A 25709-nucleotide genomic window follows, 5' to 3' on the forward strand; every position below is an offset into this window, starting at 1 on the left:
TGTGAGAATCCCAAGTAGAAAAAATGAAGAGGAACTCTATTGTGGAAAATAAGGGGTAACTCCATTACAGCATTATAGATGATTCCTTCATTCCAAATATTCCAAGTAAATCCATAATGTTACAAAAGAGGTACTTAAAAATAAATGTCAGTATGTAGGCATGAACCTCTGAATGTGATTTTTTTTTTTTTTTTGCATTCAGCCAAAACACCAGAAAATTATCAAATACAATCCAAAATGGACTAGCATGTCATCACATGTTACCATATGGAGACCTTGAGCCCACACTGACCCTTTTCCCAGTGGGCACTGAGCTTAACAGCCTCCATTTCATGAAACTGTGGCAGATCCAAACTCAATACAACATCATGGCCAAATGCTGAAACGATCAAGCAATATACTTAGAATCATACACTGTGTGAATATATAAAGAAACTCAATTTGTTCATGCACATACTAGCAGATCATATGAACAAACATGTTTTGATGTTTTGTGCACTTTGGGGTTAAATACATCAAATTGTATATCATTATTTTGCTATATTTCAGGAGTGGCAGAGTATACACAATAGAGCTAAAAACAATAAGGATGGGACAACATCGGCTTATTTCTCTCCTGATACGGTCGCCATTCTAATGGGACAGAGAGGGCAGGGAGATGGTCCTGTGGCCCTACAGTTAGATTGACTTGAGCTGTTTGTGCTCACCTAAATTAACATTTACATTTACATTTATTTATTTGGCAGATGCTTTTATCCAAAGCAACTTACAAGTGAGGTAGAATACAACACAAGCAAAAAACCACACAGAGTCAACAATATTAGAAGCACTGCATGACAAAGTTCCAAAGGTTGGCCAGGCAAGGTACAAACTAGTAGGTAAAGCTAACGAGTGTGTTAAACCACAGCAGAATGACATGAACTCTCCTCCTCCTCGTTCTTCTAGATGTATCATACAATAAACTCACCGTTCACTTCAATTTTTAAAAGTCTGTCACTCATTTATAACAAGTATATACAGGAGCTCCTTTTGACCTGAAAGCAGATGTAGCTGATTTGTCACGCAGTGTTAGTTAAAATTAAAGATGGACACAAAGATAAAATTAAACTGTACTGCCCTTGTCTATAGGGGAAGCTCACTCACCATTTGGGTTTTTGATTCCTGAGTCCAGGCCATCTCCCAGCTGTCTCTTCTGTGCGCTCTTAAACTCCTTCAAGGAGAGATACAGCACCTTGCGCACAACTCGCTCCTCTGACCAAGGGATCCCATCGCTGTCGTCCTGCAATCAAGAGCACAGGGGAAGCACAGTCAGCCTGGATCAGCCAGAGCGGTCAGCATGAACAGTCACCAGAGAGGGGTCAATGTGGTCAGAGCAAAGCAGAGTAGCCTTATGTCCTTATGTCCATATAGAAGGTACAATCAATACAAATCAATCAGGGACAGGGCAGCCAAAGACAGGCTCTTATAGTGTGGATATTAAGGGCATATCACTTGAAAAGCAAGACTAGAACCACCCTTTCAAGAGGCTAACCTGAGTGATTTGTTTTATCTACAACATAACACAACACATAGTCTTGAGTGTGGGAACTATCATTGGGAAACAACAGAAGGCTAAGCACAGCCATAGTTAATTAACAATCTATTCACTTTGACAGAAAAACATGCAAAAGCACCACAGCCACTTGAAACAAAATCAGCTGCAGAGTAGAACATTCTTTTTAACTGTGTTCAAAAAATTCAGCTCCACTCTCTCTTCATCATTTAGGACATATACACCAGTAACCAATGTTGTAGTGTATGCTGTAGTGCTGTAGTAAATGCATGTAGTGTAACATAATGTAATGCTTAGCACGGAGTGGCCAGCTCCGAGCACAGCACACTAAGCAACAACAACCAAGGCATCACTGGCAAGGAAAGGGGAGAGGGAGAGAGGTAAGGGAGATGAAGGTGAGAAATAAAGAGGGGGGGAAAGGGAGGGAGCGAGATAGGTGGAATCACAACGTACACATTTCTGCAGAATAAATTAGTAAGTGGAATGAAACCTTCAATAAGGACATAAGGCTGCTCTGGCACGTAACACCCAGCTCGCTGGACACAGAACTGAACCAGTAAAACGCATCTAATGAAATCCTGGGAAGCAGATTTCTGGCTCCGGACACCATGAGGGGAACTCCCACGAACAATCCATAAGGTTCCATTTCCGACGGGGGAGATGGAGAGGATGTTATTGTTCCAGCGAGTTATAGAACCATTTCACACACTGTACTCAGCATCCTTTCCCCCCCATCTGTTATCTTGGACTTACATAAACATCTTTTACAAAAACTAACAGAGGGCTGCCAGCGTGAAGCTACATCTAAACAGTATAGAGGGCAAACAGATCAGATTTTATTCCATCAGAGTCAGACAACCCTTTAAATAGAAAAAGTTTACTTACACTCACTAAAATCAGCTCATTTCTTTTTCCCTTTTCAAAAAGCCTGACAGAAGAGCTTCTCATTGTTTTATATATCACAGCGTAAAATCCCTGCTGCTAGTGTGTTCAATATTTAATAAACCATAGCTACATCACAGTAGGAAATTAGCATTTGCCATTATACTTAAACATACAGGCCTGGACAAGCAGGCTGGCTTGACAGTTAATGTCTACAGGATATTGGCAGCGTTTCCTCTCTTGCACTGCTAATATTCGGCAGTTTGCAGGACACTGTTTATTACACTGCATCCTGATTAAGTCACTAAAGATATTTTACCCTCAAACATAAACGATTGCAAAGGACCAGCTGATGACTCTGATCACTCATTTGTGATGACTGGATAAGAGAGTGGGGTCTGTTTTGGTTGTCTACTATCCATTGTGCATCTAGAGAGGAGAGTATTACCACCTAGAGACATACACAACAATAGTGACCTTTACCATAATCTGCCCAAATCCAATTATTTACGCAGAAAGCTGCATTCAGACTTTTCACTTATCTCCCTCTCTCCCCCACCACATCCCTCCTCTCCTCCTCACTCCTGGAGAACAGTCACACCATCTGTGTAAAATGCAGTGAATAAGGTGATTTGAAGCATTTGTAACCAGAAGGTTACAGGGCTTATTCCCAGGCAGGAAACTCATGCTGTATAATAATGATAATGAATATCAGTTTTGAAACTGTACAACTGGACAGAAAATCTCAGAGTGCACCATTATAGAGTGTGTCTGTAAATTGACCACAAATTCATCTGTGCTGCACTGACAGCTCTGCCATACTGAATTTGTTTCAGTAACTGTGAAATTACAACAATTCTGAATTGTCTACCATTTTCCACACGTTTGCCAGTTGCTTTTTCTTTCAGCCCATAGGAGGATAGGAGATAGGATAGGAGGATGGGCTGAAACCTATCCTAGGTCAGGTACCACCATATAGCTAAAATTATTGCTTAAAATGCACAACACAACTATCTTGGACAATACCAGATATCAGATAACAGCCACAACAATTCATATCATAACAAGTAATAAAGGAGCCACAACAAGATAATTCACTGTTCATGGGTGAAATGTGTTAAAGTGAGGCTAACTGACATTTCTAATGTAAATCTCTAACCATGAGTTTGAGTCTGTACTCGAGCTGCTATGTATAGCCCTGGAAATTTACAAAAATTCAACTGATGCTTCAAATATTCAGTTACTTTTCTTCATTTCTGGATAGTGAATGCTGAAGGTGCAGACATGGCAGATTTTCTGGGCCTTCCTGCTGGATGCCTGCAGTGTGCCCTGTAAGCACAAGCCTTTAGGCTTGACTGTTCTAAGACTTTCTGAAGGCTCTGTCCGTAGTTTGTCATAATAGGCTATGAGTACTGCATTACATATTATACATCTATCTATGCTATGGAACAAGAGACAGACAGGAGAGCTTTGAGCTTCTTCTGAAGAGGGACGCACATGTGACATGCTATAGTGTTGAAGTGCAGCCAAGGCCTCATCAGTTCTAAAAAAAATCCAAGAGGAACCACAAAAAAGACATGTTTTAAAAGCTCTACACCAGCAGATCAATTAAGGCTTTTGAGTGTGAAACTGTGGATGGAGAAAAATGGAATGTTAAACTGCTATCTGTCCTGATGCAACAGCTTTTCATGACTAAGTGAATCCATTTAAATAACTGAAGTGTACTAGTGCCTATTAAATCATGCCACACATTTTATGCTAATTTGCTAATCATACTAAAATGATCATAATTACTGGAAAATTAGAATTTACTATTCTTAGTAATTTATTTGTTGAGAAACATAATTTTCTGTGTATCCATTGGCTGTATTGCCTATGTGGAGTATAATTTGTCTCACTTGTTGGTCATAGTGTCTACATCAGCATAAAATGCTCTCCATATGTACAGGGACATTTTTCACATTGCACAAAGACACTGCACATGTATAATATGCAGAAAGTAATTGATGTTTATTGATTACATATTTAGAAAGATCAATATACCATTTAACAGAATATCATTTAACAGAGCATTACAAATGTGTAAGCTAGTGCATCACAGCTGAACCATTGAGTGTAAAATGACCACAAATCCATGAAAATGGAAGCACAAATTGAAATATTTGCAGACAGTATGGTGATCAGAAAACTAATGATTGACACCTCAAACAGAGACCAAGATGGAAAGTAGAAGTCTATTAGAAATTAAATTCTTCCACTGTAAGCAGTGTCAGTCATTGCTGTCACAAACAAAGTTGATGAAATCATGACAGTCTGGCACTTAATGTTTTAGGGAAAAGTTGTAACCAACCTGTGATTGCCTACCAGTGCATATTTTCAATGAATGAGCAACGCATATTTAAACAAAATTTAAAAAAAAAAAATTGAGACATTTTTCATGAGTTCACTAAAACAAACAGCAACCTTCTGCAGCTATAGTACCTCATTTGAAAACAATCTTTACAGCAAAAGTAATAACCTGTATAACACCCTGGATTTCTAATGAAGAAGTGCTTTGGACATGACCGTTTGGTACGCAGCCTCATGTCTCAGTGCATAGTCAGTACGTATCAGCGCCATTAACACTGACAGCATGGTGCTGCTGCTAAGTGTGTAGACTGTAACACCTCCTGAGTTTCACTCATTCAATCATTAGAGCACATTTCACCTTCTGTAATCTGCCACACTCCGCAGAACACTACAAGGAGGAATTCAACAGAGCTGTTCGCACAAAAGTTACACATATTGTACACTGTCCGGGGGAGCGGGGATGGGGGTTCAAATTCACAGAAAAATGATTAACAAGACAAGGCTGGAGGCACTGATGGTAGCAGAGGGTAAGACAGAATGAATGTTCGTCAATGAACAGGGCTGGAGAGAGAATTACATTCGACAGAGACTGTAGCGAAGGGCGAGAGCAGTCACCCCACCCGGCCTCAAACCCGGGTCTATGGGGTACTATACCTGCAGCTTGACCGCAACGCCAAAGAGCCAGGCTTGTTGGTATGGCAGTCAGACTCATACTCAGCCGTAGTAGTGACAGCATTCGGTCACAGAGACATTCCACAGAACCTCCAGGAAATGGAGAGAAAGACAGTGGGGGACCTAATGGCACATGCTGTGCAATTAAGTGAACACTGCTATCGGTTCTCCACATGGCTCAGTGCTCCACCAGCCCCACAGCGAAGGGGAGTAGTAGTGAGTCATGTTATACTGGCTTCTGTGCTAAGTCAGGGAGCTGACCACAAATCTACTGGGATATTTCCAGCTGGGACCAAAGGATGCAGCCCTAGCAATGGTAGTGTCACTGTCTGACTGGCTGACTGACTGACTGACTCAGTGAGTGACCAGCTACCACCTTATTTCTACATTCTACCACTGTATTTCTACCCTACCCATCAAACCTCATATCCTTTATCAAATGTTCTCTCAGGTCCCTTCACACAGATCAATTGTTCCCCTACATAAGGAGCAAACATATCTTAAGGGTCTAGATGCAAGGTTCAGCTATGCCATACTGAGGCAAATGACAGCAGAAGTGGACACAACCAATGACAGCGGGGGTGCAAACGTGTCGCTAATGGAACATATGCCACCATCTTACAAATCAGAGCGACAGCAGGATGATCTTCATTAGAGAAGCTTTGTCATCAATAAGCAATAGGTTCCTTACCGTCACCCATGCAACCGCATTGCCTTCCTCGCAGTGTACGATGATAAGACCAGAAGGGGTTATTTAATAACTACAGGTTAGGGAAGAAACCAACAAGTAATTTTTTTTTTTTGAATAAGTCATTTTTAATTTAATTCTTTCAGTAATATCCACAACAATTAATTCAGTGGAGATGAGGTAAAATTCACAGGAGTGAAGAAGGAAGGCTTGAGATGAAAAACAGAGGAACAAAGGCACTCACACGGCCTGGCTATAAATAGAGCGGTTGGGGCGATTGCCTGGATTTCATCTGTGAAAAATGCAGGCACGTGTCAAAAGACTTTAACATGCTGAGCTGTGTTATTATAGCACACATTCCCTGAAAATGAACTGTGTTGTTTTTACGGAACACATTCCTCTTCCAGAAGCGGTTCGGGTTTGGGTCACCCCCGCCCCTGGCTTAACACATGTCTCCCAGCTGTACAGTCTACCCCCAGAGCTAGTTCATACGAGTCTGTGGCACAAACACACACACAGAACAGCCAAGTAAACAATTCCAATCTCAATGATACTTCAGACACAGCTTACACACCAATAGGTTCCACTGTGTTTGTTATGGACATGGGTGAAGACGTTCTATATCAACTTCATTTTAAGATCACAACTTGGAGGTTAAAGGGTAACTTCACCATATGTCTACAATTGTAAGTCTTTCCTTGTAATGAAAATCTCTGCAACCTACATCAGGCTCTCTCGCGTTCATAAAAAACCCAGAATGCATCACCTGTTCTGCATGGAGTATAAAAAATTTCATTAGCTAATGGAGTTTTTACTCGTTTAAAAATTTTGAATCACTACAATAACTGCATGAAAAAATGCTGAGCTTTATATATGCTTTATATAATGCTGAAGTTTATATAGCTTATAGTCTACTGTTTGCTTGTTTGTTTGTCATTGTGCGGAAATCCATTTTTACAGTATGCTACCATAACCTCATGCATGCTGGAGACCTGAAGCAAAAAAAGGACACAGTAGGACCATGTGCTGTTTCAATAGGTGAATGGCCTACATGATTCCAGGCAGACATCTGAACATACTTTTAAGGCTTATATGGAGATGGTGAAGAAAAAATCAAGTGTCCACTCATATATTGCATCTTGGGTGAAGGGACAGAAATTTCTCTGTTGTGCTCTTTGCTTTTGCCAATATGCAAGCTGACCAACCTTAAAATAAGGAACAAAATATTATATTAAAGCGGATATAATAAAGCCAATGCACCACTGCCTAAAAAATAAACCGAACCTTTTCTTCCACTGAGGTCCAACAGACCTCTGGATAGATTATTTTCCCCCATAAAAATAAAGTCTACAAAAAACAGTGAGGTGGTGCTGAAACCTGGACCACCAGAGCAGCACACTTAATACTCTTTCTGCTACAGCGATCCAAATTATGCTGGCCTTAACATAGCTCTCAGGTCAAAAGTTTCCCTCTAGGTAATTTCAGTCATGTCAAAGGACTGGAAAGGCCCCTTGAGCAAAGTCTTCACAGCCATCACATCACAGTTCATATTCTGTTCGTACTCATCCTCTGGGTCAACACTGTGTAAAGCAGTGCTCTGTGTAACTGCATTTAAAGCGCATATCCTGCCCAAGGCTAACTGCACAATATGCCTGTATGGCAGCGGAATTTAGCACTGTCAAATAATTGGATTACGTCAATAACTTGGAGAGCCAGTATAACTTTTAAAGGGATGTTTTCTTCCATAAAAATAAATAAAAGACTAACTCCATTACATCTACACTCGTACTCCCAGTCTCCATAGCAATGCGGCTAAGACACATGCTCCATGCTGTCTAACAGACCGCAGCTGACCCCAGACCATTGAGATCCCCACCCTCCATACAATGTGGAATCAGCTCTGACCATCCACCCAGAATTTACAATATGAAACTAGGTTGACCGAAGCCAAAGCAATTAGAAAGCCCAACGAGGTTTGTTTTATGTCACGTTGTTTGATATAAATATCCAAGTATATCACGAAACAGTTCAGAATGAAATTAAAAGTTCATTTCAATTTCCTGTAACAACTTATGAAGGCCAGCAAAAGCTGTTATTTATAATACTTTTAATTGGCAATGTTTTACATCCCTGTAACTTCAACAAGTGGCTTTTTAGGGAATAAAATATCCCTGGCTTTATAGATAAAGCAATTAATGTCCTCAACCCAGTAAAAATGACCTCGTTGGAAATGGCAGCCACTTTTTCTCACTGCATCACTGATAAAGTCTATTATTTTGCCTGAGGGCTTTAGTAGCTCATTTCATTCCCCCTCTTAAGCACAAACTACATTTCAGAATCTTACTCAGGTCACAAAAGCAGAGAAACTGAATGTACAGTGTAAAGTGTACACTGGCCACATGCATCTTCACTAACAAGTTACATTCCCTCTGTACTCTTCATCACATTACCCACACGCTGTGGCACTTCTCACCCATTCAAGGGATAGTGTTACCAAAACCTGAGGCAAAAAAAAGATCATATTTATCCACAGCTAACTTGTGACATTTATAAATAGAGCAAATATTTTTCATACATCTAATTGCAAATAGAGCAAATATTTTTCATACATCTAATCGCAACTAATTAACTTATAGTTGATGTTCTTATCATACTAGTTCTATCATACCCCACAGTGACTCCTGGGGCTAACAGAACATGATACATTTAATTCAAGAATAACAAGAGCAACTGAATAGGTTCAGAACAGCCACAAGGGAGCAGCAAGAGTGGTTCACTCTGTGAAGGCAGTCTTTTTGAGCACAGGCTGAGCCCTAAAGCCCAGACATCACTACTTTGAACTACTGGACTATGCTATTAGCCAACTATGACCAGCAGTCCTCTACAGCAGGACATAATTAGCTTTGTCCTGTGTAGCCTGGGTTTACCAGTCAGGGTTCCACACCTCCTAGCAACTTGTCAGCTGGGGGGGAGGGGGGGGGGTCCCAGAATTATAATAACTTGGAACCAAGGAAAAGATAAGCATTATTCTTTCTGCTCACCTAGCATCATCACAGCACAAGGAGTAAGGACACTCGCACAAAGGGCCCCAGTATGGCCCAGGGGGCGACAGGAAATGGCTGGAGACCAACAGGAAGTAAAAGGTCATTCCTTCATTATTACCAGATGCCCTGACTAAGAGAAACTGCTGGATTCTGCACACTGCCAAAAACAATAGTTAACCAGACAAGAAAACTCTAGTTTGTTCAATTCACTTTGTTGTTTAAAGGCTGGCTAACTGAAAACACCACACAGCAAGAGTACTGCTGCTCCACTGAATAAACAGTACATCGATGTGATCCTTGTGTTTGTCATCAAACCATAACAGCTCACTGGCAAGACTGCAAAGTGAAGGTTTCTTTTGTCCATAGCAGGGAAGCTAACATGCGCAGCTGAGCATGAAAACCTGCAGGCTTTAGATCTGTGTTCAGCCCTCAGTTACAGTTCGGACGAATGCCAGAAACACAAACTAACTATGACAAAAACTTCAGTAACAGTCAGTAAAAATTATTCCACACGTCTCTTCCTGGACAAAGACTCAAAGACATGAGCTGGTGTCTTTCCCATCTGTCATTTTAGACAAATGATCCAAAACAGGACTGTGGAGCACAAGCACAGTGGTCCCATCAACCTTCCTATGTATCTGTAGGCTTCTCAGCAATGAATCCTCCTCCACTGAGTACAAGCAAAACCAGTGTTGACATAAAGGCATTGTGAGTGCCACAGGATGCTCAGACAGAACGGCATTGTGGGTAAGCTTCACATGCATAAATGGATAATATGTGTTGTCTAAGATTGTCAGTTGCCCTGCATAAAGGTACCTACACGAGGGAAAAAAAAATACCAATATTGACAAAAAAGGTATTGCCATTTTGAGTCATGACAAGGATGATAAAACGTCTTTGAGCACCACATTCATCCTTTCAGCTGTGAGAGCTCAGCCCACACAGAGGAAAGTTGTTGTGCTTGAATTCAGCCCATGTGCTGAGGCAACTGCCAGCGGCTGACTGATCCAGGGTCTTCTGAGGTTGCTTCTGTAAATAGCTGAATGAATCAGCACTCACAGAAGAGTCTAAGTGGTTTTCATGCAAACCCACCAGGCTTGCCTCTTCATTGCTCGAGAATCATCTAAAACTCTGCTGTCTAGAAAAGAAGGACAGAGAATACTAATGCCTGCATTATAATTAATGTCTGCGCTTTGAAGAGGTGGACAGCACATCTTCTTTTGTGCAGCAGTTGATGGCATAAAATATGTATTATTGAAAGTCCCCGTGCAGTCAAAATAATTGCCCGTGTTTTTCATTGATAAGTTAATAAATTCATACAAAGGCTCTGATGGACCCTCTTGGATTTTAAGTATATGAAAATCAGGTGGAACTTTAATGAATCAGTTGCAATGTAATGTTGGCTTCAACTAAGGCCGGTCTGATCTCTTTCTTTCTCTCCCCCTCTTACTACCCCCCCCCCCACACACAAACTTAGAGTAACTTGTCACTTCACATACTGCCAGTTGGAAGTGGGTTGTGAATTGTTTGTGTGAATGTGACAGGACAGCCAATCAGCCAACTGTAACCATCCACTGCTTATTCTTCATTTAAATCAAAACATTAATCTGAGAAAACATCATCTAAAAATGACCCTTTTCTACATACACATGCTTGATGTCTTTCACAGTGAATTAAAAAAAGGAGATAAAATATGTTTTCATTTTATGACAGCAAAAACAGCTCTCTATTCGCAATACGATATGAGGTAGATGATAATCCAGGTACAGAGGGATTTGCGGATTTATCGTGCAGATAATTCCAAAAGGTCGAAGGAGCCACATCCTTTTGATCCTGATGAAAAATGAGAGTGAGAGGTGACGTCCACAATTTAAACCACACGTTTAATCTCAGAAAAAAAGTCTCACTCTCCAATATTTAACCAGAGACAAATGAAAAAATTCACCGTCATTCTACTGGCATTTACAGGGGCAGTCACAGCAAGCCTAACATGCTGCATGTTCCATTCCACCTGCCTCTTCCAAGAGTAAAGCCATCCTCCAGCAGGGGAAACAAAACCTGAACTGCAGCAGCGGTGCCAATGTGAGCCTTACGATAACGCCTTAGCGCTATTCAGCCCAAAACCGTTCAGATGGCAGGCAGGAGCCTGGCCAAAACACAATCTTGTTAGCTTGTGATTGCTTTAATCAATCACAAGAGAAAAGGCCTGATAGCAAACCTAATAAATGTCTCCCTGAAGAGCAGGTAGGTCCGGTCCACATGGCGGCCTGGAAAAGATGCCTGGAGGGATTCATCTATGAAAATTAAGATGAGGTACAGAAACCCATTCTGACTTAATCCAATGGAGGCGGGGTATGGGTGGGGGCATGGGAATCACAACACAGTCATGAAATCCCCCTGTGGTACTAAGATCCAGGCTCTTGCACTGAAGATGCTCACCTTTGTGTGCATGTGTGTATGTGTGTGTGCGGGTGTGTGGGTGTGCGTGTGTGTGCAAAATGTCTGGTTGCCAGCATTGTAAATTATGTCATCACAAAATAAGAGCAGATAAATTAGAGCAACTGTTGCTGTCCTGGAGGGAGATCAATCCAAACCAGAAGTCCTTTGGACCAGTCTGACACAATGACTCAGCTGTCAATTTTGGGTCACCTCACAAAATTCCAAAATATTTTGATTGGGTGAAAAGCTCTCTCTTTTTGCTCCTTCGTTGCGGAAATGACTCAACTGTGTTTAGACAAAAGCAAGTACATACGCATATGCCTTCTGGAGCTCTCGGACCTCTGAAGGCTGGGATTAAATAAGACCGTGGCCCGCAGCAGTTTACCCAACACAATCACTGTTTCAGTTTGCCTCACCACAGACATTTTACCCTCGTCATCTCTGAGGGATGCAGAAATTATCGAGCTTGACTCAGAGATTTGGAAACTCTCGGCTGCGGTTTGGATCCCTCTCCAGCCTCCATTATACATCTTGTGTGGCATTTAAGATCACGTCATGAAGGGAAAACAGAGCAATGAAATACAGAGTAAAGACAGAAGATAAAAGGCAGCTGTTTCACAGCAGACTCCTTCATGGATTAAAGGTGATTACCGCGGATGTCCATTGTACACCATGCGCGCGATGATTAGTTTTGCATCAACCTGTCAATTAAAACAGCTCTGAAACACACTCCTGACACATAATAGCATAAACAATGTCTGTTTCATGCTTATCCCGCACTCTTAAGAAGGAAGAAAAAGGACAGCATGTCATTCACCACAGCTTCTCAAAATGACAGGACATACTTGTGCTTTGGGGGTGACAGGATTATTGTCTTCTCAAAATACGGTCATGATGTCAACCAGGCGACCTAGGTTTCTGAAAATACCAGATGCCGAAAATAGTTTCACAAACTCTTGTGTGGCACACGTTACAACTGTTTGACAAATAGAATCGTTTGACAAGGAATAAAAAACATCTCAGGCCTGTCATTTTTAAAAACAATTAAAAAAAATTGGCTTATTGCTCTTTTCACACAACTGTGCAACACGTCCCCCCTCATGCGTTCCACTCGACTTTGACAGTTTTAGAATGTCGACCATTGCTGACTGTCAGTCAGACGACCCTAATGGTCGCTCTCACGTTCCTTATGACTGACACAGGGCAATAGCACACTAAGGCCATTTTGTTTTATGGAGCCAAAAAACCCATTCAGAGTGGGGCACTGTTTCAGTGGAACTATGCAGAGCTAAACCACTAGCTACCAGGCCGTTCACTGTGTAGCATTCAACGGGATGAGGCTTTCACTCGTCAACTGAACCTGAACAGACTGCTATTAAATGGATACAGCTAGGAGAAACTGTAAGATGGTTTGGAGGACAAAAATTAATTCATGGGAATTTATGTCTGAGTCAATCACCAAGGTACCAGGAAGATAGAGGTCCTCCAATTTACGGCATCCAGGAAAAAAAGCCTCTTCAGGGTACACTTAATGTAGCATCTGTGAATGGCAATGAAAAATGATGCTTTTGTGCACCAGAGGAACATAATGCATTAAAAAAAAAAAAAGTCTCAGAGACAAAATGGCACATTCTTCTATATTGTGGTTCAAAATACAAACTCTACTAGTGCGTTTCTGCTCAAAAGTTGTATGAAAAAAGTATAAAAATGTGACTATACATTCAGAAAAAAAATGCTATCAGAAACGTTTATCACTGCATTTTTGCACTCATTATGAAAAACTGTAACTCTGAATAATCACCTCCAATGTGTTTTGCAAGCTACACTGTACAACAAATGAATCGTTTCCATGCTGCGAAAGACTAGAAGGTGACTGAACAGAGAGAATTGTGGGTCACAGCCAACATACGGTGATGGCGACACTTTCACAGATTTGCATTTTTCGCATGCATGATTTCTACACATTATCATTACTCGACTGCTTCAGCAGCACTCAGGAACTTTTCCGTCTTAGTTTATAGTGCTGGTCTCCCAGAATGGAAGAATGCCAGGAGTGCCATTAAGCAATGTGCATTTTCATACTTTAAAACTAAATGAACTGTGAGAACACTTGCAATTTCATTTTACCTGTCAGAACTGTAGTCATAAAAGACATAGAATGTTCCACACAGCCAGCCAACCCCAGTGACTGAACAGGGATTGTCCAAAGTAGCAGAAGCCATGTGGCCAGCATTCTACTGACCATTCAAATCTTTTTATGTGCCCCTTGTCAGTAACTTCAGATGGTAGCCAATCTATACAATGAAGTTATATTTAAGTGTGCATGCTTAAAATAAAGTAATCAGTGCTGTATAACAAGCTTGTTACGATTTGGCTCATAGCCATTCTTTGTGGTTAATAAAGGAAGTGGTGAAAGCACATAAGTAGGATCTTCATTAAGGCAGACGCACTCCACAATAAGCACATATCCAGTGCTGTTTGCTTCACTTGACCAAGCAGGCACTGCACATTTAAAGGCACTTGGTTAAATGGTCCCAACTTCAAAACCTGGCTTTTAAACTTATTAACTTAACTTTATTTTTTCTATTACAAAAGGGCAACCCAGTGTGGCTGAGGCAGACAGTTGAACTAATCCCCTGGTGAGCGGCAGATGGCTCAAGTTTGTTCACAGGTACTGAAGTATTCAGCAGCCTTTGGCAAAGCTTTCGGAAAGCCTACATCAAAACCAACCAGAAGATTACAGCTAGTTATGACAACATCTGAACAAGAGCTCACTACACTCTTGCATGATCTGGCATGCATACATATGTAACCGTCTGCATGTGTGCGTACATACGCACATGCATGCATACATGCACCCACTCTTTCACACAGACACGCACACACACTAAAAAGGAAGAAACACTGACAAAGAAAACGGGGACACTGCACAGCAGACCTCACCCAGGCTGCTCTCAGTCACAACCCAGATTTGCAAAAAACTCAGCTGTGCTATGCGATTTTCCTTCACACTAGCAAAAAGATGTTTGGTACATCTCAAATCTATAAAATCATTCAGCACCAATTAGCAAAAGTACAGAATGTAATTGCTTGTCAGCAACAATTACCATTATCCATTACCCATTACATGGCTCTGATGTATTTCACCACGAGAAAGCAAAAGCTATCCACAAAATGCCAAGAATGAAGAGATTTAAGGCCTTTGTTGCCTTACACAGTACTGTCCTTACTGAAGGAGGACACACTTAGCGCTGACCACAGAGGGTCTGTCTGTTAGGATGTTTGCCAGGAAGACAGAGAAGCCTTCAGCACTCTTCTTCCCCTAACAATAAATCCTGGATCAGCTTGTTCAATAGCGGAATTCTAACTGATCCAGAGTGTGAGTACAATCTACCTAAACCAGAAACTGTGTCACACTTATCACATACTTTCACAGAAACTGGCACCCTATAGTTAATGCTGTGTTATGACACCAATGTGAATCTAACTAGTCACTACAAATCCTCATGTGGAGTCCTCCTGAAAAAGAGGGCAATTTAAAACTTCTCTGAAACAAATTTGAATTTCATTATCGCATGCAATTATTTTAATGTTACAGTTCATGGGCGTTAGTATAACAAAATAAGATTTATTCACACAGTCAGACTCAAAAGCAGAGAATTTAATATTAAGCGGGGAACAAGAGATATGAAAGTAATGAAAGCAGAAAGATTTGAAAACCACAGAACTGAAAGAGTTACACAACCAGAGAAGTCATTTGTAGCAAAGCTAAAATTCTCACAAGCAATTAAAAGGTCAATTTGGCACCAATTTTCAATTTTATTTACTCTCAGTATTGCATCAATATAACAAAATACAGTCCAAACAACTCATACAAGTGAGAAGCCAGAGGCACACTTATATTTTCAGAGTCTATGTCCAATCAAAGACTTGCTCTGAGTTCTCCAACAGAAAACAGACATCATTTCCAACTGCAAATCAGCTGTCAGTATATTACACTGTAAATGCATTTAGATTTATAGATCTCACAACATGCAGCATTTCTTTTTCATTCACCCTTTCAACATCTGTCCTTCACATAAAACAGGATGTACCCATTAAATTGAAAAAAGAAAAGAAAATGGTAGTTGTAACTTGTTGATTTGACACCATTACAGTAAAACCCCCAACCCTTTGATAATGTCTATTCTAAAATGCTGCTGTTGGGAACTGCAGCACTGCATTTATGTAAACTGGCAGCTTTTAACGGACAAAGAGAGCGGAGAGGTGGTGAAGCAGCATGCTCAGTAGGTGTTGCATTTTACTGGTCTTGTGGTAATACTGATACTTTCATGTGTCTGATTTGCAGAACAAAACCAGAGTCATCACATTGTGAAAATGTACAAAGCACCTCAATACCCACATGACCCACTGTAATAGATTTGTTGTGTGTATATGGTTGGCACATATTCCGGATTTGGTTTCCTTTAAAAATGTGCATCTAAGACATGGCCTTATTTCAGGGGATGGCTTGATTAATTTGATCGAAAAACCTTCCTAGAGTGTTAATCTACTGATTGCCTCTAACAACACACATAGCAATGCGTTACTACATCCCGTGTGCAGCTGAAGCAGCTGATCAATTTTGTGCCTATTGACATGAAGCCGTTTAGCCGGCACAGCTTCTCCCACAAAGGAGTGTTTCAGGGGTCATCTCCCACAATGCAACGGTGCGGAGTTTAAAAAGGTTTGTCCTGCACCAAGGCGCAGGGCCTCAAGCGCAGCTGGGCGCTGGCTGGAGCACACGGGCACTCTCCCACACTGCCTGTGTGTCCGTCTGCACAGGCGTGCTCACCTCTCTGTGTACCACTCCTCCCCAGCTGTACCCTACCTCATAATCACCTTGGAGGCCCGCCAGTCTGCGGGAAGGTTTTCATTATTCCGCACTCCAAAAACACAGAGAGGCCGGGGCTCCCCTGACAGCGCCCCGCCCCGTGAAGATAATGCCGCGATACCACGGGACTGTGCAGCGCCACAAAGAGGGACACAAAGCAGAAAAGAAGGACAAGAATGGCATGCACTGCTTGTCTCCTCTTTCTATTTTTTTCCCCATCATGCTCTTCCTTGAGGGTGAATCTAGAGACAGTAGTGTATGTTAAAGTTTGCAATGGATGACATTTGACCTGACCCTCAGCTAGTGATGAAAGTTCTAGAAACTTCAGTTTTCTCTGAATAAAGAACTTACTTCTAAGAGATCGGCTTTCACTCTCACTTTTGGGTAGGAAAATTAATATCAACCAGTCAATCGACTGATAACCAGCATTTCCTGCCTTGACAGCATTGGCCTATAAGACATTGAGGTGGAAGGATACCCTTGGTGATGTGTATCTGTGTGAGCACTAATCAGTAGACACCTCATTATGAACCGCTGAATTATAACCGCTGTACTTCTGACTATTAATCTCCACCACAAACACCTCTCATACCACAGAAACTAGACTGCAATCAATCAGTTAGCCTCATTTGGCACATTGCTCGGAGTTGATTTTTTATGTCTCTGCAAAATGATGCATTAAAGAAATGACTTGGAGAAGGCTGAATTAAACTGCCAAAGATCATTTCTAAAGAAGTATGTAAGGCCGATATGTCTGCAACATTCAAACAAAGGGGCTTGGTTTGCGCGTGATTAACTGTGCTCACAGACACAGCTAGCAGGATACGTCATACGCTGGCAGAGAGGCACAGTCTGATCAGACACGACGCTCCACGGAAGTGGAGGAGACTGCATCAAAACTGTCAGTTTGGATAGGGCCGTCTGGGAGACACAACACTCACAAATATCCAAGTGTGAATGTGAAACTGTGCCCTGGAGATCCTGGCTCCGCTGAGAAAATGCAGACGGAGACTGTGCGTTTCTCTCTCACCACTTCATTTCCCACTGGTTTATTCCCCACTCACCCTTCCAAAATCAATAGTTAGTTGTTCTGGTTTAATGGCTGACTGGATGAACAGGAAAACACAGACCTCTGTTGGACTTAAGTGCTGTGTGGTGTCCTCCCCCTTGTCTTTTGCTTTAACCCATTAAAGACCAGGATCTGACACTGTTGTGTAGTGAGGCACCTAACCCCTGCATTTAAAACCACCCTTGATCACTTCAGTTTAGCTCCCTTCTCAGCCTTGAGCGGCAGTTGTCCATAGAGAGCTAAAAAAAAAAAAAAAGAGCTGCTGGAGATACATTAAGATTCCACCGTAGGGAAAGAAGAGATTGTGACAGCTACAACTCTCAATCTCCGCCAGTCAAATACTCTTATGAACATCAACATCTGAAAAGGGCCAGCTCTTTTTTTACCTCTTTAGTTATCTGTATTATTTACTTCCAATTGCTGGAAACAAAAACCTGTCCACACACACAGCACAGACATTACAGCTCTTCACAGTAACATGCAGGTATAAAATCCCCTTTCAAATGCAAAGTTTGAAAAAAAAAGACAAATAAAGCATTGCTAAAGTTCTGATTTAGACTGAGCAGGCTGACCACAGACTGGTGTGTTTCTATAACACTGCCACTGGGACCAGGGTGGACCCGATGTTCCTTTGTCTTTGCACTGTGCCTCCCCTTGTGTTTCCCTCCCTCTGCATCTGTGTAAAAAAAAACATGTTTTTTGTCTCTGTGCAACTGTCTGTGTCTCCCTGTCTGTTGTGAGTACATGCAGTAGAGACAGGTGCTGCCAATTTATGTGCTGGATGTCTGTTGCACTGGTGGGAGCTTATGATTGAATCCTGCTCTTACAGAAATGACCATACATGGGATTCTTTAAATGGAATCAGAAAGAACAGTGGAACCGACCTCTAGAGGTGAAACTGCCATTCACTTCAGCATGGATTTCCCACTCAGTAGTATGTATTTAATGTATTCCTCATGTATTATCTTTTATTCATTCATTTCTTATGGCAGAGACTCTTTGCCGGGTAGCACAGAAGGCAGTACATATAGGCCTATTTGTCTCAAAGAAAAGAAAGTCATTAAAGCAAACATACCAAATGCCTTCTTCACATTTCTGAAAACAATCCTGTTTAATGAGGCCCGACATGAATTTGTCAAGAGAAAAAAAATGTTTAAAAGGCCATTTGCTGCACTATGGCAAACATACTCAACACTGGTCCAGACGGGCCCCAATGTTTGCGACCTCTTGTTCCAGCACACCACTTAAGCAGCTTCAACTAACAATTGTGTTGATTGAACCGGCTTTGCTTCTCTCCTCAGTTCTCAGACTGCTAATGGTTTAAAGAGAGTTGAAAACTGCATTACGGCCCACTAGGACTGGAGCCAAGTACCTCTGTGCATAGGAGATAATCTATCCATTTCATCAGGCCTTGATGTCCATTTGAAGTATATTAATGTCTACTTGTAAAACAGCTGACAGAGATCCTAATGGACTCTTAACATAAACTGATAGCTTTACTTGATGTACAGTGTCTGTACTTTTTATTATTTTTTAATAGCTTTCATTATAATTGTTTTTCCTTAAAAGAACACTTACAGGTAAGCAGGGCAGTACATCAAAACTGTTTTAAAGTCAAGCCACCTAATATTTCCTTGTGGAATCACCAATTGTACATCCTTAATTCAACATTTCACGCACATTCAAGCACAATGAAAGATGACAGACTCCCCTGACATTTTCTGTAACTGTTCACTAGGACTACCCAATCACTCAGTCACTGCAACCACTTTATCACATCTTTTATGCGAAATCATCCAAGTTCCTTACTATTACTGACAGCAACATATTATTACAGACAAAATATTTAATCAATTTGTAATACATCACAATGTACTTGAATTACTTTTCAATCTGTGATCTGTCATTTTTAGTACTTAACATTGTACTGGTGAATTGAGTTTAGTGTATAAGAATGCATGTTTGAAACATGAATTTAGGGAACACTTACTTGATACAAGGGTTACTCGTTTTTATGTTTTGTTCACCTACGACAGGATATTTACTGATACAATTCAGGTGACTACCCTGCCCAGGAGGTACAGCAACACAGGGCCTCAGACCTACAAATAAATCAAGTTCACTAAATATTACACCACATTGCGGTCGTAATGCATTAGCAGAAGGGACCTTAGGTCTCAATACTCTGACCACCCATTTCCACTGGGACCTCACATCTCTGGCCCCTACCTGACTGAAGCCTGATCTGCTTTGCCCTCCTCTAGCACCCTGCTGCCTTGGGAGTGGCTACAAAATCTAGATCTCCTGATTTCCTGTCCAAAATCAGGCCAGCCAATAAGGTACACAGCGCCTGTCAGAACAGAGGACTTCTCATTAAGCAGCAGCGTTTGCTGATCTGACCCTTCGGGGAAGCCAGAAAAAGTCATACAGCCATGAGGAAAGACCATGAGGAAAAACAGGTTTACAGAGCACTATAAAATGCAAAAGTGAAAAGGAAAATCCCCGTCAGGGGGGAAAGAGACAATGCTGGCCAAGCTAGCAGAAAGCATTGTGTGTCAGTTCAGAGGGTGGGTAGCACAAACTCTCAAGAATGGACATCATGGGGAAATATAATAGATGAGCATTATGACACATGTCATCCCTGAACAATCATGCCATGTCATGCCAAATCATAATACAGAATATTTATACTGTACTTCATGCAAGTTTATTTGCATGTACAGGTGCTTATATAGTAAAAATTATTCATTATTATAAATAGATCAATGAATATTTGACAACCCAATCATTTGTGAAAACTTTCATCACTAGAAATTATAATTACTAGAAACAGCAGTAATCATGTATGAGGGCAGTCCAGAGAACTGCCCATTTCTTTAAAGCACTGTTCCTAAAATGTCTCCTAGTGATTTAATCAAACTGGCCTCTAGAGTATTAGGTCTTGAACAAAAAGGAGAAAATAGCATAAACTTCTGGTCCATATTCACAATCATTACATCTCTTCTGTTGAATGTGCAATAATGTCCAATGACAAACCTACAGTAAGCCAAGAATATACAACACTTCAAGAAAAAAAAGAAATAGAAACCCTCCCCCCCCCCCCCCCCCCCCACACACACACACACACACACACACACACCCACACCCACACAGACACGCACACCACTCTTGATGTTAGACATGGGCAAAACCCCAAGACAAGGCTCCATCTCATACTGTGCTCAGTCTGTAGCCTAACTCATGTCGTAAGAAAAGAGTGATGGATGACAATATATCAGATATACCTGTGGCGCTTGTGTCCAGCTGACAAACTCCACACCAATATCGTTCCAACAACTATTCTGCTATCTCAGTGTAATGCAAAATCATATGGAAATTTTATCAATGTAACTCAATGCAACGAATTCTCTCAACAGACCAAGTATCTCAGCTTTTCTCAATTACATTAATCTGAACTGTACAACAATCTCAACAAACAGCTGTCCCTGATGAGAGGATTACACTGCCTACCCGAAACCCAGACACCGTCATTAAAGAATGTGTCAATTATGTGACCAAACAGCGACCCGATCCACAGGAAATCAACAGCAAAGCTCATATTATCACAAGTTCCTGAGATATATCAAAAGGTCTGAAACAGCATTATGCAGCAATGAACTCCTTTTTGAGATCAGTCTCTGAAAAGCATCACTGATCGCTGGCCGCTTAAGACTTCCTTATTGCATCACGCATCATTGTCTACAACGCTGAAAGGTTGTAAATAATATATGAGGCAGCCCATTACAATTGTCTCCTGGTTTACATGATATTCTGCCAATTCCTCACTTACACATCCAGCTGACTTTTATGGTAGGGTTCACTTTAAGTTTCATAGAGTTACTTCTATTTTAACCACATATGGTGAAATTGCTGTGTGACAGCATTACATAGTGGCAACAGGCCACACTGCAGACGGCTGGAAACCTTCCCTCGACAAAACGCCATACATCTCCTAGAGAATGACTAGGAATGGTAATTAGCTGTTTATGAGTGTCTAATGTGCAAACACAAATTTATGTTTTAATCATGACTAATGAGCTTCAATTAAGATGACGGCTTTTTAAAGCTAATTCAAGCAGTTACTCAAAGACGGTAGATTTGGAGAACAAAATAAGTGCTAATGGTAATGAACACTTACTTGGATTTTTTTTAATTCCTGGTGATTTACTTAGCCAGGATAAACTGAACACTAGCAACAGCTGACATTCCACAGGCCTCAGTTCCAACATAATGCCATTGCCAAATGTGAACTGCTGGTTCAGTGGGCAAAGGATACTGAGACCAGCAGAGAGGAGAGATTTATGTTCATTACCAAAACTGAAATGAGTGAGCGAGCCATGAGCATTAGTGAAGTAGGAGTTGACATGTCGACAGTCAGTGAGTGAGTCCATTTAGGTCTGCTTCCTCCAGCTGCAGCCGATAACACAAGACATCCTGACATGGGAGGTGGGGTCTACATGGGAATGTTGTATCTCTGAAATTTGGGCTGTTAAATCACGGTCTGCTGATTGACAGGAAACAGAAAGGAGCACCACAAGGAAAAAAAAAAAATATTTCAATACTTAAATTCTGTATATGGGTAGACAGCTCTGCTACTTAGACAAAGGTTTCAGTGTGGGGGTAACACAGCATAATGGTGTCACATTGTGACATGACTGTGGACATTGTGAGGTTACACATTCCCATTTACTGCAGTATTTACATTTCACACCCTTAATGCCTTAGAGATGCCTTAATAACTTTCAGTAGATCCAAACTGCAATTCTGTTGTGTTGCTCCATCAAGAACACAGCCACACATAGTATGATGGCAAAGTCACATGGCAACCTGCCAAGCCCTTGAAGTGGCATAGTTGTCTATAGCTTGGCAGAGCTCAGCAGAGTCCTTTAATTCTAGCTGGTAAAATAAAAACACAGAAATAAAATCTGTCTCTCAGCTGAGTCACTACAAAAGTCAGCAGAGAGCACTCTGAGGGTTAAATCCTAAGAATGGCATCTGTGTCGCCCAAGAGATGGGCAGGGCACATTACTTGAGCTAATTCCCAAGCTTTGCCCAACGGAAGCTCCAATCGGCAGTCAAAACATGCAAGGTCACCCCAAAATTACAGTGCACATGGGAATGAGAGGAAATGACATAATTATTAGGGCAAAATTTGGCAGAAGTGTGTCATCACTGTCCGGAAGCCTCAAAAACACAGGCCTGGGTTTGCCTGAAGATGATTCTGACTGCCCTTGGCATCTGCAATCACTCTACGCTGGTGTCCGTTCCAAAGCCACTTACACGCAGGAAACAGACCAGCCAGACCGCCGAACAGGGCCGACAACATTTCCAGATTTGCTCATTTCTAGCCAGTGGTGCAAACCCAGATGCAAGTCTATTACAGTAGTTTTTACTGACACTGTATGATGTCAAACGTTTTATCTCTCACAGTCTCTTACTTTGCATTAAACATAAAGGTCAAGCATACCTACAGGTCAGTCTGAGGAAAGGGAGATATTGACCTTAATACAAAGTCAAACAACAGACACTGCTAGCTTAATTTACTGGGTGAGGTGGTGGGGCACTGCTGTTGACCTTCACCTGAACTGCTTCGGTAAATGTCCAACCATGTAAATTAGGGATGGCTCGATACCAATTTTTCATGTCCAATACCAATACCGATACCGCAACCTTGAGTATCTGCCGATACCGATACCAATCCAATACCGTCTTTTTCCCTCTCTTAAACAACTAAGCTGTTAATAACACATTTGTTTGAATGCACTTTGCTTAACCTAGCCATCTAAAAAACATCATGCTCAAACTGTGAAACAAATATTCTACTCCCCTAAAGGAAGAAATACATAGCCCACAACATGACTCAGTTATGCAATACTGCTGCTTCTTTTTATTTAAACTTTTTCACACACAGAACTTTTAGCAGAATTTTTGATTGGTCAGCACCATTCAAACATTCAAAATGAAATTTAAAGTGCAACTTTGTGCAAAAGTTTAAATGTGAGTATTTAGAATAACAAAGGAATTATAATTCGCTCAAAGTTGCTAAAGTTTAGTTCGCCTAACCCTTTCGCATGCAACTTATATTGCTATGTAGCATGTGTGTTACGTTACATGGTTCGCTATGTTTTCATGAGCGTTATCAAGCTTCTCATAGTTTTCAGTAAGCGTTTGCTATGTTTTTTAATGTTAAATCGTTGTTTCCTCCAAGCTAAAATTTGCTACAATTTTTCCAATCTAGTTTTCTAATCGCACTGGTTTCAGCATACACGCTAAAGGGCTAATCACATGTGAGCAAGATCAAATTCCTTCTCTGAAGGACTAGTGCTATGGTGGGGGTAGTAAGTACCCCTCTCTTGTAAATCCTTCTTTAGAAGCAGAAGGCAGAAGGCAAATAACAAACCTGCTTAGAGTTCTTCCTTTGGATTCTCTGAGGTGTTTTAGGCCTGTAGTCCACTGATTCAAAACATAAGTCAGCATTCTGTCACCAGCATGTGGCCTGTGTATTGTTTTTCAAAAGCTGCCAAAGAGGTGGTTAATTTATATCCAAAATCTATATTGACCACAGTCTGCCCGGCTTCCCAGAGCTTCTCTCTCTGCCCCTCAAAGTCACCATCATTAAGATCCCCTTTTACTCATAAAGCACTTGGGTCATTCAAAGACATTTCAGCAAATTGCATATTTCCTCCTTGGAGAAAAATGACCCATCTCTTAAAATTAAAGATATAATTTAATCCTAATTTCCTGACCGCTTCTGTGGTAGTATGTTTGAGATAAATCAGCATTTTCTATCCTGTTGCTATCCTTATTATTTGATTAAGCAGATTAGCAGACACTCATATCCTGAAAGACTTACATTGCTCACATTTTTCATGTCACCGACTTCGTAAAGTTGAGAATTCACTGAAGTTATTCAGGCTCAGTACCCTGGTCAAGGACACAATCCCACACAGGACTCAAAAGCACAATCTTTTGTTTGTAATGTACATACCATAATCACCTCAGCATACTTCAGACTATGCACACTATAAATTTCCTGCTGTGACCACGTATTCAGGGTGGGCAGGGAAATTCCAGGAGGGTGCCCGATGCCAGAGTATGAGCACAAGAGAGTATGCAGTCCTTGATCACAGAATGTAGCTTCCTCTCCACAGAGTCTCCCAAAACATCACAAAACCACCAGCTGCAGCTCATATAAAAATACTTCCCTCATCCTGAACAGGGTTGGTTCACACAGGATCACACATTCCTGCTTGACAAGTCGTAAAAAAAGAATTTGAGGATCATTAAGCTGTGAAGGTGTTTGAGAATTCAAAGATAGCCTGTCACTTATTTACACCAGAGATGCACATCCACAATCTTTCATCACAATCATCACACTGCTTATAAAACATTCCATTCCTGGACCTCCTTATCTACAGTGCCATAACAGTACAGTTGACATGGTTAACATTTTGACCATAGAAATTCAGAAGTACCCGACATGAACCTAGACACATGGAAAGGAGCCTTGTACCTGAGCTCTTTGGGAACATTCAGAAATCTGACTAGTCCCAGACACTTCCTTGTCAAAACAGAAGGCTCTTCCTTCTGTCATTTTTTTAAAATCACCTGCCTTCTTTTGCAGGTTTTGGAGGACTGCCAGAGTCCCTGAGTTATTCATGAGCTTAGAGGCATCCTTGGAGATTTTACTCAATGACACGTGAAGGATCCAAATTCCACAGTGCATACTGTACTTATCTCTAAAGGCAAAGGGTGTGGTGCAGGCCCCTGTACACCGATGAGCCAAAACATTATGACCACCTGCCTAATATGTGGTTAGTCCTCCGTGTGCAGCCAAAACAGCGCTGACCCGCCGCGGCATGAACTCTACAAGACCCCTGAAGGTGTCCTGTGGTATCCGGCACCAAAACATTAGCAGCAGATCCTTCAAGTCCTGTAGGTTGAGAGGTAGAGCCGCTGTGGATCAGACTTGTCAGTCCAGCACATCCCACAGATGCTCAATCGGATTGAGATCTGGAGAATTTGGAGGCCAGGGCAACACCTTGCACACTTTATCATATTCCTCAAACCATTCCCGAGCAACGTCTGCAGTGTGGCAGGGT

At 41.4% G+C, this 25709-nt stretch overlaps 1 protein-coding gene across 2 annotated transcripts in view; it reads right to left on the reverse strand.

The window, feature by feature from the left end:
- LOC118784532 (protein Jumonji-like) overlaps nt 1–25709 on the reverse strand; it is a 99384-nt gene that overhangs the window by 48066 nt on the left and 25609 nt on the right. For both annotated transcript variants that reach the window (XM_036538808.1, XM_036538807.1), the window contains exon 2: nt 1144–1279. In XM_036538808.1, coding sequence (XP_036394701.1) covers nt 1144–1279 — 136 coding nt within the window. The remainder of the gene's footprint in view (nt 1–1143; nt 1280–25709) is intronic.

Source organism: Megalops cyprinoides, chromosome 10 (assembly GCF_013368585.1).
Source record: "Megalops cyprinoides isolate fMegCyp1 chromosome 10, fMegCyp1.pri, whole genome shotgun sequence".
Classification (NCBI taxonomy): domain Eukaryota; kingdom Metazoa; phylum Chordata; class Actinopteri; order Elopiformes; family Megalopidae; genus Megalops; species Megalops cyprinoides.